Here is a 17,419-nt window from a genome sequence, read left to right on the forward strand (position 1 = left end):
AAAATACTGAACTGAGTCTCCTCTGGAAGTGATACTGATGATTTTGATTAATTATTTTTTGTTGTGTTGTGTTTATTGCATGCAACTCTGTTATAAAAAGAAGAAACTTTTGTCACAATTTTAGGGATCTTCAAATGTTTTCAGACTTTATGCTGTCAAAGTTTAGTTTGTCAGGTTTGAGTGAGGTGTTAAAATTGAAATGACACATAACATTAGTTAAACGGAGAGTAAAGATGGACAGACTAAAACAAAAGAGAGAAAAAACAAGTAATAAAGGCAAGAACTTGAACTAATATAACCTTTTCACCATCTGTTTTAGTGAATGAACTGCCAGTATTTTTACTTTGAAGGTGAAATCTTCTAACTTCCAGCTCTTTCTACTGACTCTCTCACCGACCAACTTGACACATTTTCTCTTCTCCAAGCTTGTCCCCATAGGAACAGACTCCACCTCCAGGACCAGAGGAGAACAGGAGTCCTGTGGGGGTTTCTTTGCAGACTTGTAAGATTTACACACCTGACAGACGGGAGCATCAGAGATGTATTTATCAATACACAGGCAGGTAAACATCAGAGTAAACACCCACACTTTCCTTAAATTACCTGAACCCTCTCACATCTGGAATCAGTTTAAGTCAGCAGCACCAGACTGAATCTTACAGTCATTTTCAAGTTTCTGGTGCTCATCAATACACTCTCAACCTTAAACCCACATCTGTCTGACATCATCCAGCATGTGTGAGCTGCAAACGGGAAAATGTAACCCTGACGTGCTGTCCTGTCGCACTGAGACCAATTAGTGACAGGAATGGTAGACTGAACGGGGGAAAATAATGGAAACTAATACTCACTCGTCTCTCTCTGTTCCTCCCAGCAGAGACTCATCATCAGCGACGAGCGACATTGAGTGCATCATCAAGCCAAGATCTCACAACAACAACAACAACACAAAAAAATAAAAGCTGAATCCATTTATCATGTTAACAACAGCTTTTTTTTTATTACAAAAACAGCATACATTAAACATTTTGCGAAGGGAATGCAAAGATGTTAACAAAACCTAGCATTGTCCCTCATTTTGTCATTTTATTTTAAATTAAAAAAAAAAAAATGTACAAAAGTGCTTACATGGTGCAAATAATAAGAAGTAAAAGGTCTATAAAAGGAGGAGGGTAAAGAAAAATTTTTTTTTTTACATTATATTCAACTTCTAAAAATGCAGCAGAGCAGGAGAGATGCGACTATATTACATAGCAGTAAAAATAACCCAAAAGCTGCTCAGGATCTGTTCACTAGGTAGTTAATCCGCACACAGCAGGACTGCACTGTCTCTGTCTGTAAATCCAACATACCCTATTACTTAACACGAGGTTAATAAATATTGCTTAAATAACCCACATGGCTCATGGGTTTCTGTTTAAACTGATCTATTAGTCTGACTACAGAGCTCATAAAAAAATCTCCTCTCAAGCCTACAGTATAACGTTTGCCACGGGCGGTGATTATGAGTGACACGTTACGGACGATAACAGAAATCTCCCATGGTTTGCTAATACAATCACAAATTCTTGTGAATTTTAATGGCACTTTAAAAAAAAAAAAAAAAAAAAAATCAATAATACCTCTAGATAACGCGTTTGTAACTCAGTACACAGTACAGAAAAGTGAGAAAAATGCTAAGTAACAATGCTCGTTTGAGATTTTTTTCCACCTTCTGTTCACAACGGTTTCCTCGTCGTTTGTGACGATGGGGGGGGGGGGGAGGGGCTGCGGTGAACGTGTTGCTGGTTATAAGGCTACTCATGAATCCGTACTGGAGAGGCTCCTCTCTCACTGACCTGTGGATCCAGTCAGCAGTAACAAAAGCTCCCAATAACTTTATTAATTCCAGACATTTCCTATGACACAGAACCTCGGGTGGAAAGTCTGGAATTTTCTCCCAAAAAAAAAAAAAAAAAAAAAAATATCGATGCATCTCGTCTGCTTCTCTCTGGGAGCCTTCGGGTCTCTGGCGGAGGATCAGTAACTGTTCTCGTGACCTGCTAAAATGTAGAGGTTGCTCAGGGCCGTGGGGTTGTCTGTTGGTCGGCTCTCCAAGACCACCACCCTGCCAAAGAAACACAGAAGAGAAACACTCAATGAAGGAGGTTACAATACCTGGTGGAAGGTCACAGCTGCACCTTCAGGAGACTTTAAAGGGGACGTTATCATGTCTATATTTATATTCTGGAATATCTTTGCATTATTTACAGTTCAAAAAACTCCTTATTTATCTTCTACTGGCTCTTTATGCAGCCCCTCAGTTCAGCCTCTGTCTGAAACAGGCTGTTTTAGCTCCTGTCTCTTTACGGCCTCCCTCCCAATGAGCCCACTCTGTCCCGACTGGTCTGATTTTGCTTTTTTCTCTCGTTCTTTATTTGAAATATAAAAAATAAATCTCAAAATATATTAGTTTGAGTCAGAATCCGACTTGAAATATGTGAGCGGACAATATGAACAACACATGGAACAACCTAAGCCATAAATAACAAATGATTACATGGATATTTAAGGAATATTTTGACATTTTGGGGATTACACTCGTACGTTTTCAGTTTCCAGTCTTCATGCTAAGCTAATCGCCTGCTGGCTCTAGCTTCATATATAACAGCCAGACGTGAGAGTCGTATCAAACTTCTCATCCAACTCTCAGCAAGAGAGCAAATAAGTAGATTTCCCAAAACACTGAACTGTTCCTGTAACATTGACCATTTTTCAAAACCATACTACTGTGTTTAGATACTTTTTTTTCCTTCCAGGCAGCTGCTGGTTTCAGTCCATTTCAGTGTGGTTTGAAAAATCAAACATTTTGACAGCTTTATTTTTAGTCAAAGTTATGTAATTATAACTTTGTAAATGGACGGAAACTAGTGGCAGCTTATATAGTAGAATCTAATCTAAAAACATACAGTATAGTGTGCTTTTAAAGATTTGACAGATAATGGAATAAACGTCTCTACAAGAACGACAGAAAACTTTAAAAATAATATACAAGGATCACTATTAACTTAAGTTACCAGCAGCTTTCTGTGCAGCTTACTGGGAGAAGAAAATCTGCCAATTCACAGCTCAAAGCATCATGTTCATGGTATCAGCACAATGACACAGTCGTACACGTTAAACGGCGGATTAAACGAGTCGGATGACGGATCGGGGCGGCGGTAGGTGCATCTTTAGATGGCATCCGTCTCTTGGCGGTGACAGGTGAGCAGGGACGCTGCGGCCCACACTGTCCGTTCCATCAGATGAAATTACAGAGGCAAGGAGAGACACTCAAACCAGGCTGGCAGTGCCCGGCCGGCGGTGAATAAAACATGGAGGGCTGGGCAGAGAGAGAGAGAGAGAGAGAGAGAGAGGACTCGCTCCGGTGCCACAGGCGGAGCAGCTCCATCAGGAGTCATAACTGAGATCGTCCTGCACTGCATGATCTCTGTGTGTGTGTGTGTGTGTGTGTGTGTGTGTGTGAGGTACGACGCAAAATCACATCGTGCTGTGTGTGCAGCTGAAACCAACAATCATCATATCAGCCTGTACAGAGTGAAGCTGCTGCCTTCACTGACATACCTGCACGTTCGTAAAGATATTTTGAACTGTGACATTATTTATTTTACAGGTGACTTTGTTATAGTGCTGAGATCATTAGTTGATTCCTCAATAATACATTAAAGCTAAAAAGATTAGTCAATTAATCGACTTATTGAAGTTATTTTTCAAGCAAAACATTCCCTTATTCCAGCTTCTCCTCTGTGATGATTTGTTACTTTTGTTCATCTTGTGTGACAGTAAACCGATTTATTTTGGGGTTCGGACCGTTTGTCACACAAAACAAGAAATTTGATGACATCAACTTGGACTTTAGGGAAATATAATGGGCACTTTTCACCTTTTTCTGACATTTCATAGACAAAATGATATATTGACTAATCTAATAACTGCCAGTTGCAGCCCTACAATATTTTACTAATTGAGTTATTTCCCAAATAATTTAACAGGTCGGGGCCAGGGCCAGTAGGGTTTAGATTCGATAGAGAGTAAAATATGTTGGTTTGAGGTGAGATGAACATAAGAGCGAGAGAGAGAAAAACACGGCTGCAGGTGAAAATATCCGCACAGTGAGAGATGTACTGGAGCCAGCAGAAGATGAGCGCTGAGGGCTCAGGACGCAGCAGGTGAGAAGTTTGTTCGATGGTTTCCAGGTAATAGAAAAACACAAAGACCTGAGGGAGGACGGCCATAATCAAGAGGACCTGGTTTCATGGAGGTCGGGGGCCGTTAAATGATACCAACAGCAGCACTGATTGAAAGACTGTTGAGACGAAGGTGTAGAGACTCATTTTGTTAGTTTTTTTTCTTTACAAGGTGTTTTTGAACTCCTTTGAGATTCTTGTGGTACGTGTTTGTTCCGTTTGATCACTCGTGTGCACTGATGAAGCTAAAGATGGAAATATATCTGCACCAACCTGTCAGATCCAAGGAGGCGGAAGACTCTGCTTGGATCAGAAATCTCCTGGGTCACCTGTGAATGAAAAGAAAAGAAACAACTGGTTATTTGTATGTGTGAAGTACCGGTGGTGCAGAGACCAGATGAGGCGTTGAAAAGCAAGAAAGATTATATAAACAGAATTAAAGTCATTTTCACCAGAGGACTTTACAACACACACGGGTATAAGTTTTCAGCATGAGTGGCTCCTGTGTTGGGGAGTTTTTACACCTATAAATCGTTAAGCTCAGGTCCAAATCAATAGATGAGTTGGTGCGTTGGTTCAGTTTCTTTTCACATAGAGAAAAATCCAAGTGAACCAAAATGCATCACTACAAGTCATGTGAGAATTTTATGTGCGAGAGAGAGAAAGAGAGAGAGAGAGAGATCAGTGGCGGTCGAGAGATTTTTGATTGATTTGATTTTTCCCAGCGGTTACGTTGTGAAGCACAAATAAACGTCAAACACACAACAGATGATTTACTGTGGAAACAGATGCTCTTAGTTTCATTTTCCTCGTCTGCATTTCTCCTTTTCATTCATTCATTACATCCAACTAACACAGCAGTAAATACAAAGAACAACAGGACGAAATCTGTGTTGGTTCTGTGATGTTGGTATTTCAGATCTGATGCCTGCAGCGCACCGCAGGAGCATCAATCAACACGAATCAAACGATGAACGCCAATTATCGCTTTCAGTGTTTGGGCTTTAACGCTCATTATCATTATAAAGTCTTTAGTGAAACCAACACGCTCATTTTCCTAAACAGAAACTGTTGATGTATTTTTTTGTGGGCCAAATAATCTACATTGTTCTGTTTACATATGTTTACTCTTTATGTTTTTACGTTAATTTCATTGTTTCATCTATTTCTGTTAACTTCTGAGAGGCTCAGGGATTATTGTTCTTTGGTGATTTGTAATATTGTTTAAGTTTAGTTTCTGGTAGTGACGCAGCGTTAAGACACACAAACACCAGATGTTTGTAGCAGTTACTCCTCCCTCATTATATATACAGGAAACAATTTAACTTTCTATTCCTGCAAAAACGTAATAATAAAATAACTGTTGAATCTTTTCACATCTTTTCATGTCATGTCTTTATTTTTTGCACCAAATTATGGAGAGTAGTATCAATAAGAGTATCGATAGGTATCGGTATCGATAAGCAGTATCAGTATCGATATCGGTATCAATAAAATCCTAATGATACCCATCCCCACTGCAAATAAACTGCTCCAGAGTTTCGTTGGGGCCGTACCGAGACCAAATCCTCTAAAGGGACCTACCCAAACAAATCCCACCAAGAGGGAAAACATAGCCAAGTCCAACTAACTGGACTCAAAAAGATTTAAAAAATAAAACTATATTTGCATTTATAATTGAAGAATTTGACTTAATGGTGAAAAAAATAACATTTAGTTGTTTTTTTTCCAACATTACTGATATAAACAAACTTTAAATAGCATCAGAGAACATTATTAAGCTAGATTTGATGATTGTTTAGTGTCAGTCTGTGTTTTAAAAGATCAATATGAGAGTCAGCAGATTCCTGTTCTGTGTTTTGTTTTCTGATGGAGGGGCCGCTGTTTACATTTGGATCACGTATTGTGCGTTTAACTCCAAAACGTCTACATGTTTTTAACAGACTGCAGGGAAGTGAGTGATGTCTTTAGGGATTCTGTGTTATTATGTACAATCCCGGAGCTTACCTGTACCAGTCAGAAGATGTATCCTGACTCTTTGCAGTTTAAAAAGACAAGGGCCCCTTCAAAAACACTCCCACGTGTTGACACGTGTCATGAAAACTTGTCGACAGATGCGAGACAGTCGGCGGCTGACACCTGCTAGGTGTAAGTCCTTGGCCTTGGGAGAGATCTGATCTGTTTAAGCCTTAACGAGAACAAGGTCTCGGGTGTTCGGAGAAGCACCCACCGGAGCAAGCTCGGATCAATAGGCCTGCCCCCCCTTTTGAATGCCATCGCTTTTGAAAGGAATCATAACGAGACAAAGGCTGAATTATTTAGTGCTGCTCCCTGTTGTGTGACGGGTTTCGTTTATGATTGAGCATGAATTTTGCATGGCCGCTGACATTTCAAAAATCCTTGCTATGGGAGAACTGTCAAGCTGGGCTGGGCACAGACGCGGCAAACAGACCTTCTGTTTCATCCGAGTGCTGCGGGACCAGGTCTGACACAGTGAGCTTTCAAAAGGGTGGCCCCTATCACCATATCACTTTTCATAAAAACAGAATGCTTCACCTCCCTGTGATCTCTTGAACTTTTATTGTGCCGCTGAGCGCAACTCGTGATCAGGTTAACATGGAATCCCTCCGTGAATGGCGGACAAATTCATTACCTCGGGGCCGACACAAAGACATTTTGTCTGGCTCCACCTGAGGTCTAATCTCCTGGGATCACCTACAGCATGTAGCTACGCATGTAAACAGCCAGTACTCAGGGTCATTGTTGACAACAACCAGAGGTGTTTGTTCATGTGTAGAACAACAAGTTGTATTCAGGAAGGCGTCAGAAAACTGCATATAGAGTTTCCACTCTGCAGATACATGAAATTAGATGCTGATATTTTGCCATCAATATTGATTTCATTGATATTTCAGATTTTTTAAGTATCAAAAAGGCTTAAAAATGTTTATGAGAGCTTCAAGTGTCATTTTTAAAAGCCTCAAATCGAAGATAATGTACTTTACTGCAAAGCAAAAAGTTCTTTCAACAATATGGCATCAAAATGTTTGGAATTTGTATTTAAATCTAACTACTGGAACCAGTATCAGTAGATAAAAAGATCACCCAGCTGTAGATGGTTATGGGACATTTTACCTCATTAGACTTAAAGCTCTTTCCCTGCATGCCGTGTTTCCAGAAGGCGAGGACGCTGTCCTGAAGGCACACTGAAACAAAAGAGAGGTAAGGAAATCAAACATCAGTCAAACGTGATTAAAATGAACAAACAGTATCTGTAAGAACAATTCAACTCGGTTTCAGTTTAAAAAAAAGGAAAAGGTGTTTTATAAATGGACTTTCGATCTGTCAGATTGTGGGCACTTCTTCATATTTCCTTTTAAGGTGAAGGATTTCAGCTGGTGTGTTGTCAGGACTCATTCGTCTCACTGAGCATTAGATGTATTTTTATGTCTTTATACAGACAGTGAAGTTGAAGACTTTTCTGAAATCTTACCAACAGATCCAATGCAGAAGTCAAAACTGAGCTCAGATGCCAGCTTCTTGTTGGACTTCAGTCTGCCCTGGAGATTAACAATCTTCAAATTTTCTGGAGAGAAAAAAAATGATAAAAAGCTCTTTCTTAGGATGCGGTTTTCAGAAAGTAGTTACATCTTGATTTCACAAAAATCAGTTGTAGATTTTATTCTGATATATATCAATATTAAAATAGGAGTATGCATATGGAAAACAAAACATAATCATGACAAATATGAGACACAGGTGCATGATGAAACTACAGTAACTGAGGTTCTACTTACGGTCCAAACACACCAACACGGTGTCTCTCTCCAGCTGGGTGACATGGATTGCGTCCACCTGCTGATTAGCTGCAGGGAGAAAACATAACAACCCCGTCTGATAAACATCTCGTGCGACGTACCATTTATTTCATACAACAACATCCTTTACTTCCTTTAAGGTAAAATCTATTCTTGCACAAACTACAAGAGAGTCAAGACTATGTTGTATTTTATAAGATAAGATAAGATGAAACTTTATTGATCCCCAGTAAGCATTGGACAACATACACAACATATGAATGTCTATATAAATAAAGTACACAAAACAACAAATAAATAGCAGCCACAAGTATAAGACCTGAAATGTAACTGCTTCAAAGTGACAAGTGCAAGATTATATCAGCACAGACCCACATATCAATAGTAATACTAATAATACAATAATACTACTGACTAAAAGATGATTTTTACTGGTTTAGTCAGTCTTTGAAAGGTGCGTCTATCCAACCATCTACATCCGAGTACATCGAGTTTGACTTACTTGTTCCCATCTCTGTGAACCAGGACGAGCAGGAGTTGAGGTTGATGGTCTCAAAGCGGACCACCTGGCCTGGCTCGGTGCCCTGGCTGATGGCCACGCACACCAGAGGATACTCCTGCTCTGGGACCACGAGCATCTCAAACACTTTCAGCGGGCTGGGAAGAGGGAAGTCAAAGTGCTGCCGCAGGAAGAGAGAACCGACGAGAGGGTTAGAGTCAGTGGTGCTCTGACAATAACAGAATTAAAATGTATTCTGTTGCGTTAAATCAAGGTGCTACACAATTTTAGAAGCATTACGGTTGTTTAAAAAACACCGACAAAGGAACGTGCAAGTTGAGTTTCAGAGCACAAGAGGAAGGAGCATTTTCAGTTTACTTTAGTCATCCTAGTACAGTCTCTCAGTGGGAACATGCAGGCCAACAAAGACAAACTATGGATGAAAAATAAAGTTTGAGGTGGGAAAACTGACCTTGATGAGCATAAACCTCTGCATGGGCTCATACCACTGCAACAGGACAATTCCAGACTGCAGCGCTCCACACAGGTACTTGTGGCCTGTGTACGGATTTCTCACTATGAAACAGACGGGAGAGGGATGTCAAGGAGAGTAGCTAGACTGAGATATGAAGGTCTTAGATAGTTAACAGTTTAGATTGGGAGTATGAAAAAAGTCCCGATAATAAAAAATCTGAACACCATTCAAATGAATGCATAAGGGTTTACAGAGCAAAAGGGTTGCAGGACATGACTAGTGAGGACATGTTCCTTGTGTATTGACACACTTGAATATGACGGAGGCGTAAATAAATAAAGCAAAGAGGCTGGATGGGAAAGACCGACTCACCAATGCAGCATTTGTGACAGCCCTTTGTGTCGGGGATCTTAGTCGTCAAGGCAAACCTCCTGAGGAGAGAAAACAGCCAAGTTGTTGTGACCACAGTCTTGAAAGAGCCGATGACGTCTAGAATCAGGGAAGTTGTGCAGTAGTTTGTTCTCCTTTTTTTTTTTCAACCAACACAGTAATTTGTCACGACAGCAGACAGTGAATTACAACAATGAATATGCGGGATGCACAGCATGAGTGTAGCAATTCCATTGAAATTTAGAAAAGCAGAGTTGTGACCTTATCACAAAAGTGACAGGAGTGTAACAAATGGTGTTGCTGTGTTTTTTGGCTTCGGACAAAGGAACCCAGGCTTGCTGATCTCACCTGGGTAAAATTTTGTCTGGGAAGCGGTGAGTCTGGAACTGAGCGGCCAGGCCGGGCTTCTTCAGCTGCTCAAACAGCCCGATGAGATTGTGGGAGTACAGCTGGAAGGTTTTTCCTACAGCAGAACGCAGCACATTCAATCATCAGCTTAATGGGTAAATATAAGAAGAAGCATAGCAGTAATAAAGTCCACAAAATATGACAGACAAGAGCTGAGTAAATATTTTCTTCACTGTTTTTAGAATATTAACAAAAAAAACAAAAAGATACATTTTAAACACAGTTGCTGAATTCGCTTAACAAATCCTGGATCCCATGAAGCAGCTTTCACATGTAGAAAGGTTAGATGTGAACAGGGGTAAAAACAGAAGTGTGACGATGGTGTGAAGCATGATTACCTTCTGATGAAGCCAGTTAGTAGAATATCAAATCAAGCCAGGCGAGAGGAGGATGGACAGTGTCCAAGGGAAGAGGAGAAGAGAACAGAGGTTAAGTATACCAAGGGGCAAACTGCTGAAGGTAAAACCGAAAGTAGACCTCACGCTTTGTAATCCCATCCTCAATGGTTAAACCAAGAAAAGGTTTCGGCTCTTAAGACAGCAAAGCGAAGACAGTTTGGTTTCAAATAAAAGATTATTTGAGCTTTCTGAGTACAACCGGCTTGTCTGTTTTAATATATAAAACAAACTATACTTGCTTTTGCAGCTAGTATATTTTGTACCCTACAAAGATCAACGTATGTGAGTATTTCTTCGGCTGAAGAACAGGCCGTTAAGCCACGTGTGATAAATGAGTCACTGTGCCACAAGGACAGAGCTCTTATAGAGGCTTTCTGATGTCAAACAAAAGAAACAGTTATTTGAAGGCTGCAGATATGGAGTGACTGTCTTGCCCTCAGGGGCAGCCAGATAACAGGACAAAGAAGCAGCAGGTTATGGCAGTGGCCAGTGGAGCAGGAGGCTGGGATAAATCCATCACTTACCTGATAAAGACATCAGGTTGTTGTTGATAACGTACAGCCATGTACACTTCCTCGGGAACAGCTAAAAAGGGAATTAAACAAAGATGGTACCGGTCACCGTATAGCTGGATGTTTGTTCTCAGTGGATCAATATCAATTTGTCAACTGCAGCTGTGAAAAGGACTATGAGTTCCCAGTTTAGGCTGCGTGGTGCTTGTGATACCTGCTTTTTCTGAAATTATATCTATAGACTTCATTTTTTAAAAATAAATACCTAACAATATTACTGACGTTTTTCTCTTCAGTACACCTTACCTTCAATTTTAAGAAATATATTTTCACAGCTTACGGCCAGTTACACTACAGTGCAGCGCCACCTCCCACTCTCTAATGTCACGTCTCAGGTTTTATCTACAAGACTCATGTTTTTGTATCTCTGTTCGTTGTCTGTGATGTGAAAACATTTCTATACAGTCAAAGAAATAAACATTGTGCGTCCCGGTCATACTTCGAATAATTAATTCCTAACACACTGAGGAGCGTTTCAAAGCGCTGACATCCGTAGTGACGATCACACCGGAGCCTCTACACTCTGTTTCCATCGCGCTTCTCTACTCCATTACAGTCAGTTTTCTAGTTAGGACTCTTGTTTGTATAAGTTTACAGCCTGGCGTGCTGCTATCATGTGTTGCTCTGTGTACAATGACGCTGCTGCAAACAAAACTGCACTGATTCAACTGTCAAAATCATCAACTGTAGGGGGGCATTCCTAATATATAAATCCCACAACTTGTTTAATGAGGATAAACAGGAATCTTAATATTGGTTGTGATCATTATTATTTAGATTGATGTCAGTTGCGGTTACCTGCTCCATCGTGGCTTCATGCAGCTCATTAAGATTCAGCGTATAGATGCCATCCTCCGTTCCAAAGATTAGGTACTGGTCTAGAAGAAGAAAGAAGAAAATGTATTGGCTTTAATAAATATGTTATTTCTGTGTGTGTGTTTGTGTGTATTGCTGTGCTTATGTCTGCCTTTCTACCTTTGGTGTCTGGATGAATCCATGATGTGGCACAGTTGATCTTCAGTGGACAGCCATCAAACACTTTAGAGAAACAGGCTCCCATCTGCAATGAAAAGCGACGCAGCTGAAAACAGACAGCCTCTGGCTCAGCGAAGCGCTAAAATGTCAGCCAGGGTTTAATGAGCTGGAGCTGGAGCTGAGCTGAGCAGAATCAACCACAAAGCAGAAAGCTCTGCGGACCCCAAATATCTATGGCATGTACAGCAGCAGCTCAGACAAGAGTTTAATAACAGTACCCATGAAACCGGGCCAGCAGGGACGAGTGAAGACTGTAGAGATAATGAAAGCAGATGATTCACTCACCAGTACTTTGGGAGTGGGTGGCAGGCCGTTGATAGCTGGTTTCTAAGGAGGAGGAGGAGGAGAAGAAACAAAAAAAAAAAACATAAGATACCATAGATGAAGAACACACAAACAAAGCAGAGACAATTGTTTTAAATTTAGCTGCGTAATTCACCCTCCAGCTTCAACAATGAGCCAAACAAACAAACAATACAGGCTGTTTTTTGAGTGCGTGTTCTGTCAAAGTCAATGAAACGTTCGACATGAGTGGAGGCCAGATTTCCCTCTTTAACCGTCAGCGTTTGGATCTGACAGAGGAAAAACATCATATTTGAGGTTTCAGTTTGTTGGGAGATACTCTGCAAATGAAATATAGGCTGCGGGACTACAGACGATATTTTCATTCTAATGACCGATGACACTGAAGATGAGAAGTCTTGATTGAGACACATATTGAAACGTAATATGTTGTGCAATATCTTAAAAAACTCACAGGGAATTCCTTTTTCTCCTTCCGATGCTGCCGGTTGGGTGGTGGCTTGGGACTGTCTCCGTTCATGCTGCCATCTGAATCATCATCTGTTATGAGATAGCAGGCAGATGAAAATTACATTTGTGGCGTAAGGATCAATCATATCGGCCAATGTGAAGAACCTAAAGCCAAGGATCAGTCACGTTCACATCAGGCTCTCTTACCTTTGCACTGAGATTTAATGAGAGCTTGTAAAAATGAAATAAGTGCTCATTTAGCAACAGATTTGATTTAAGAAGACAGAAACCAATTACAAGTAAGTTCATATTGACTTGTTTTTGCAGGAAGTTGATTTAGAAAAAGTCTGAGACTCACCAGGATCTGAGGTGTGAGACAAAAGGCCAGGGCTGCTGACACTGGCGGAGAGGAAATCTGGAGATGAGTGCTCCACCTTGTTGCCCTGCTCAGGTGTGCTCTGTCTGCGAGCCACCTGGCTCGGTCCATTCTCCGAGTTAGGGAACCTCCGAACTGTCAGAGACCTCTCATCGTTAAGGCCGAGCTCCTCTGACGGGCTGTTTAAGTGTGGCTGAGAGAGGATGGGGGGGTAAATTTTACTTAAAGCACTCTGCAGCACACACACTTGTAACATGGATACCAACTGTTGTAATTTTTGGGTCTCACCTTCGGGGGCAGAGGAGGAGGAACTCCTGGCTTGAGGGTTGACCTGAAAAGGAGTTTTTTTTTTTTAGAAAGATGTAAATTCCAGCAATGAAAGTGCGTTTATGATTAAATGTTAAATCAACTGGTGTCACTCACAGCTCTACTTCCTCAAAAGCGTCTTCAAGATGGGCGATGTGTCCCCTGCGGCAAACAAACACAGTAATCAGTGTGGAGAAAAAAAAGACTCATCAGAGCTCAGGAGGGGTGTTGATGGTGCAAATGTTTATGTAAAATCCCTCCTTGGAGATGAAGAGAGAACTCTGAGGGAAAGGGGAGAGGTCCTGAGAGAACACTGTTGGATGGAAACCACAAAAACTACATTTCTAAAGCTGTATTAAAATGTAGTTTTTGTTCTAAAAAAAAAAAAGACTTTGTACTTGTAACACACACATCTGTGATCCGCTATCACTTTACTACAATAAGGTCAGCCTGAAAAATACACTAGGACTAAAACAAGGTCTGCAGACAACCTTCAGGACTTTAAATGTCATCTCTTTATTTAGTAATCGATGCAACCATCATCATACATAAAGCTCATTGGATGGAGCCAAAACTACTGAGATTCCTGCGGCATCAGTAGATCACAGCCTTTTAAAACGGCAATGGACACAATTGTATGGCTCCGTCTGTCTATGCAGGGTTATGGCAGCACAAACAAGTAATTTTATTTGAATGCTGACATTTAAGTCGAGTGAAAGTGAGTGAAAGCAAGTGAAAGCCTGCCTGACTCATATATGCATAGCTTGGATCCACAGCTATTATCACATCACACATGGTGAATGGAGGGGTGTCAGGGAGGGTGATTTGTGGACATGTTGGGTGTCTAACCTCACTGCAAAAAAGGGCGGTGACCAAGCGAGGGGTGGAGTGGATGGTGTACAATAACTACAGCACACACAGTGTTAGTGTTACCGTTGGAACAATTCGTCCTCAACGCTTTTGAGAAGGCTCCTTCGAGGGGACAAGACGAGAGATAGGCCGACAGCCAAAAGAAGACAGAGAGAAGTGGAAGGAGAAAAAAACAAAACAGTGAAAGCACACGGACAGGTGAAAAGGAGCTTACAGGCCAGCAAAACAACATTTTAAACTGCAGATGGGAGAGGAGTGAGTTCATGCACAGGCAAAAGTTAGCACCAGTGAGTCAGCAGGTTAATGTGAGAGACAGTGAGGAGCATTTCTACACACTGTGTCAACAATGGATATCAGATCATAAAACATAATGACTGACACACTTTAGTCTTTTCTTCATAAGAAGTCTTGCTTTCTTTTCCGTCACTATCCATTTATCAAATTTTGAATCTTCTGTTCTTGAAGAAGTAAAAAACCATGCATGTGCCCTATCTCTCTGGGATGCATCCATTTAATAAGCCAGGTAAAGACAGAGAGAGACACACACACACAGAGAGTGAGGGGTAAATAGGAACAGTTCCCATGACAACAGTTTCCATGGATTACCTGGTTGTTATTCCTCCCTCTGCAAAGGGACTCCAGGGGGAAGGGAAGTCATTATCTTTACTCACATCCTGTGGAAAGTCACACATGAGCAAAAATAGAGTTTCTAAAAACCTGCGTTCTTAAATGTGTGGACATCATTTTTTCTATGTGCGCATCAGTGTAACTGATAGAAACAGATAGCAGCACTTGAGCGTCAGTATTGATTAAACTGAACATTATTATCACCATTTCAGAATGAGCTTCAGTTTCCTTCCGGAGTGGTGGTTCGAACTGGAGCTTGTCGACTGTGAATGACAAAAATTGTGTTCAGTTATAGTTTTTTTTTTTTTTTCTTTTCTTGCACACACCTTTGGCACTAGAGGGCATCAGCGCCCAAGACATCAAGGCACACAAAGCCGTGGGAGTAGTAGTACCCTTGTGTATTAGTACTAGGAGCCTTGGAAAACACTTCTCCGGTCCGTTCTTAAAATAAAATCACATGTAAGTACTAACCAAAAGCAGATCAACTGCTTCCAGACCTGCCAGCACACCACACAGATCCTTCACTGATTTATTATACTCCTACATGAATGTTTGATCTGGAGCCTGAAGACGAGTCAGTTACCAAAGACAAACGCAGATTATACTTGACACTAACCAGATCTGTTCCCTTTGGGGGAAATATTGGTGAGAGAGAAAGAATTACAAATAAATCAGGGAACAGTTTAGGTTAAGGTCACATTCTGCCAAACAGTTGATCCACTAGAGGAGGCTGGTTTAGTGTCCAGTATAAACACGGTGTGATCCAGTCGTAATTATGAAGGCGAAAGAAATCAACTGACCTGCCAATAAATACTCCCACATAATCAGCTTCTCATTAACAAAGAAACTTTGTATTCGAGAATTCAGACCGTGGATTTTTTTTTTTTTTCCCAGTGTGTTTTTCTGTTTGAGGTATGCTGATAATGTGGAGGTGCTGCAGTATTTAAGGTACAGATAACAATGAGGAGGTAAACCACAACCAGACTTATGAAACCAACATAGAGCGTTTTTGTTTGAGAAAGTGAAGTCGAGGAGTCAGGTATGAGACAAACATAACTTCCTGGTTAGGATCTGATTAGTCATCTGCAATGTAATTTTATTTCAGTCTGTCCAACAATAACCCAGATGTCACAATGTCAAAAATATTCATTCTTACTCAACCTAAAGCCAAAACACGTGGCCACTCCATGCAGAGGAACTCACCTTATTAGTGCCACTTAGTTCTCAAACACAATGTTCTGTTACATGCTCCGACATTATCCTGTTTCTCAGAAGTCTTGGGGAGTGAGCTTGGGAGTTATACAAACACACACTGTCTCACTACACTGTCACTAACCTGCATCCCCCCTGTGTCCCTCAGTGAAGCTAGGACTTGAGCATGGCCTTCCTTGGTCTGTCCCATTGTTTGCTTCATGTAGGAGGGAAAGTCAGATGTAATTGTGAGAAATATGGATAAAAACCAAAACAGGAAGTTGCATCTAGTACAAACGATCACAGTACAAACAAGCACAAAACACAATGAAGCACAGTATGTAACGCTACAAATAAATATGACAAACATCCCACAGAAGACACATTCTCACCACTGATTACTACATCTAAGCCAGAAATGATGAAATGGGAAACAGTCAAAGCCTTCAGGCACAACACAGCGTTCTCACACAGCTTCTTATCTACGACAACTGAAGACAACACAAACACACAACAACTTCCCTGAAGGGTTGAAAAATTAACATAAATTTATCTATCAAGTTGGATCCTCTGTCAAATTCAACACCAACAACTGTTGACTGACAACCAAATTCCTCAAGAATCCCCGGCACCGTTAACGACCCTTCAGACAAGCTATTTCACATTATTTATTGAGTAGAAGATGCAGAACAGACACTTTCTACATAAAAATATCAAAAAAGCATCACAGACTTTACTACATCCACTTTCTCTTCTGTGAATCCCCAGGCTATTTTTATACACACTACCACATGCTGTGGTCTGGAAAAGTGCCAGCCAGCACTGCAGGATTAGTGGGATGACCCTCAGACAAGCCGCCAGACCTCTATCGACCTAAACAGCCAGGCTAACTGACACACCGACCAATGACAGGACTCATGGCAAGGGGGGGGGGGGGTGGCCTTGTTGATGGCTTTGAGCTTTTAGAAAGTGGCTTTTTGTTCACTTACAGTTTATCTCTGAGCGCGTCCTCTCAGCTCTGGCTTGTTTGTTAGTGGAGCGAATGGTGTGTCTGACTGCAGAGAGGGGCTGAAGCAAAGAGAAAGAGAAAGATTTAGAGATGAGGAAACAAATCTGCATAGTGGGAGCAACACTTGAGCTCAGAGTAGGGTAAAGTTTATTGCATGACTCTGTGTTGTCTTGAGTTATTTGACACAATTATGACATTCATCTGCAAGTTATCTGCATAAACACATTTTGAAACTGAAAGCTACTTTTTGCACAGCATTTATGAATGCATCATCACATTATTATGCATCCCAGAGGCTGTTTGTTTGCAACTAGCTCCATTGCTCGCAGTCAATAGCCTTCAGGGTTTTTTCATTCATCGTAGCCAAGACAGTGCTACTGCTGTCAGGGGGATAAAGGCACAATGGTCTTTTAAAAAGGCACTGGTACCACCTCTTTGGCTGCCACATAAATGTGATGTTGATTCC

The 17,419-nt window shown here is 41.0% G+C and overlaps 1 protein-coding gene across 2 annotated transcripts in view; it reads right to left on the minus strand.

Annotated features, from left to right (window-relative positions):
• Positions 1-971: 971 nt before the first annotated feature.
• map4k5 (mitogen-activated protein kinase kinase kinase kinase 5) overlaps positions 972-17,419 on the minus strand; it is a 32,338-nt gene continuing 15,890 nt past the window's right edge. The window contains exons 14-34 of one of the 2 annotated variants that reach the window (XM_067614814.1): positions 16,934-17,012; positions 16,090-16,161; positions 14,958-15,016; positions 14,733-14,800; positions 13,374-13,418; positions 13,239-13,281; positions 12,933-13,143; positions 12,579-12,664; positions 12,107-12,148; positions 11,762-11,846; positions 11,585-11,664; positions 10,739-10,799; positions 9,757-9,871; positions 9,391-9,449; positions 9,016-9,119; positions 8,547-8,724; positions 8,024-8,092; positions 7,720-7,812; positions 7,362-7,432; positions 4,500-4,555; positions 972-2,107 (exon numbers count right to left, since the gene is read on the minus strand). In XM_067614814.1, the coding sequence (XP_067470915.1) occupies positions 2,020-2,107; positions 4,500-4,555; positions 7,362-7,432; positions 7,720-7,812; positions 8,024-8,092; positions 8,547-8,724; positions 9,016-9,119; positions 9,391-9,449; positions 9,757-9,871; positions 10,739-10,799; positions 11,585-11,664; positions 11,762-11,846; positions 12,107-12,148; positions 12,579-12,664; positions 12,933-13,143; positions 13,239-13,281; positions 13,374-13,418; positions 14,733-14,800; positions 14,958-15,016; positions 16,090-16,161; positions 16,934-17,012 (1,764 nt within the window). In that variant the 3' untranslated portion in view covers positions 972-2,019. The remainder of the gene's footprint in view (positions 2,108-4,499; positions 4,556-7,361; positions 7,433-7,719; positions 7,813-8,023; positions 8,093-8,546; positions 8,725-9,015; positions 9,120-9,390; positions 9,450-9,756; positions 9,872-10,738; positions 10,800-11,584; positions 11,665-11,761; positions 11,847-12,106; positions 12,149-12,578; positions 12,665-12,932; positions 13,144-13,238; positions 13,282-13,373; positions 13,419-14,732; positions 14,801-14,957; positions 15,017-16,089; positions 16,162-16,933; positions 17,013-17,419) is intronic. The other variant, XM_067614816.1, reaches the window with a different exon arrangement.

The sequence above is a fragment of the Thunnus thynnus genome, chromosome 16 (genome assembly GCF_963924715.1).
Source record: "Thunnus thynnus chromosome 16, fThuThy2.1, whole genome shotgun sequence".
Lineage (NCBI taxonomy): Eukaryota > Metazoa > Chordata > Actinopteri > Scombriformes > Scombridae > Thunnus > Thunnus thynnus.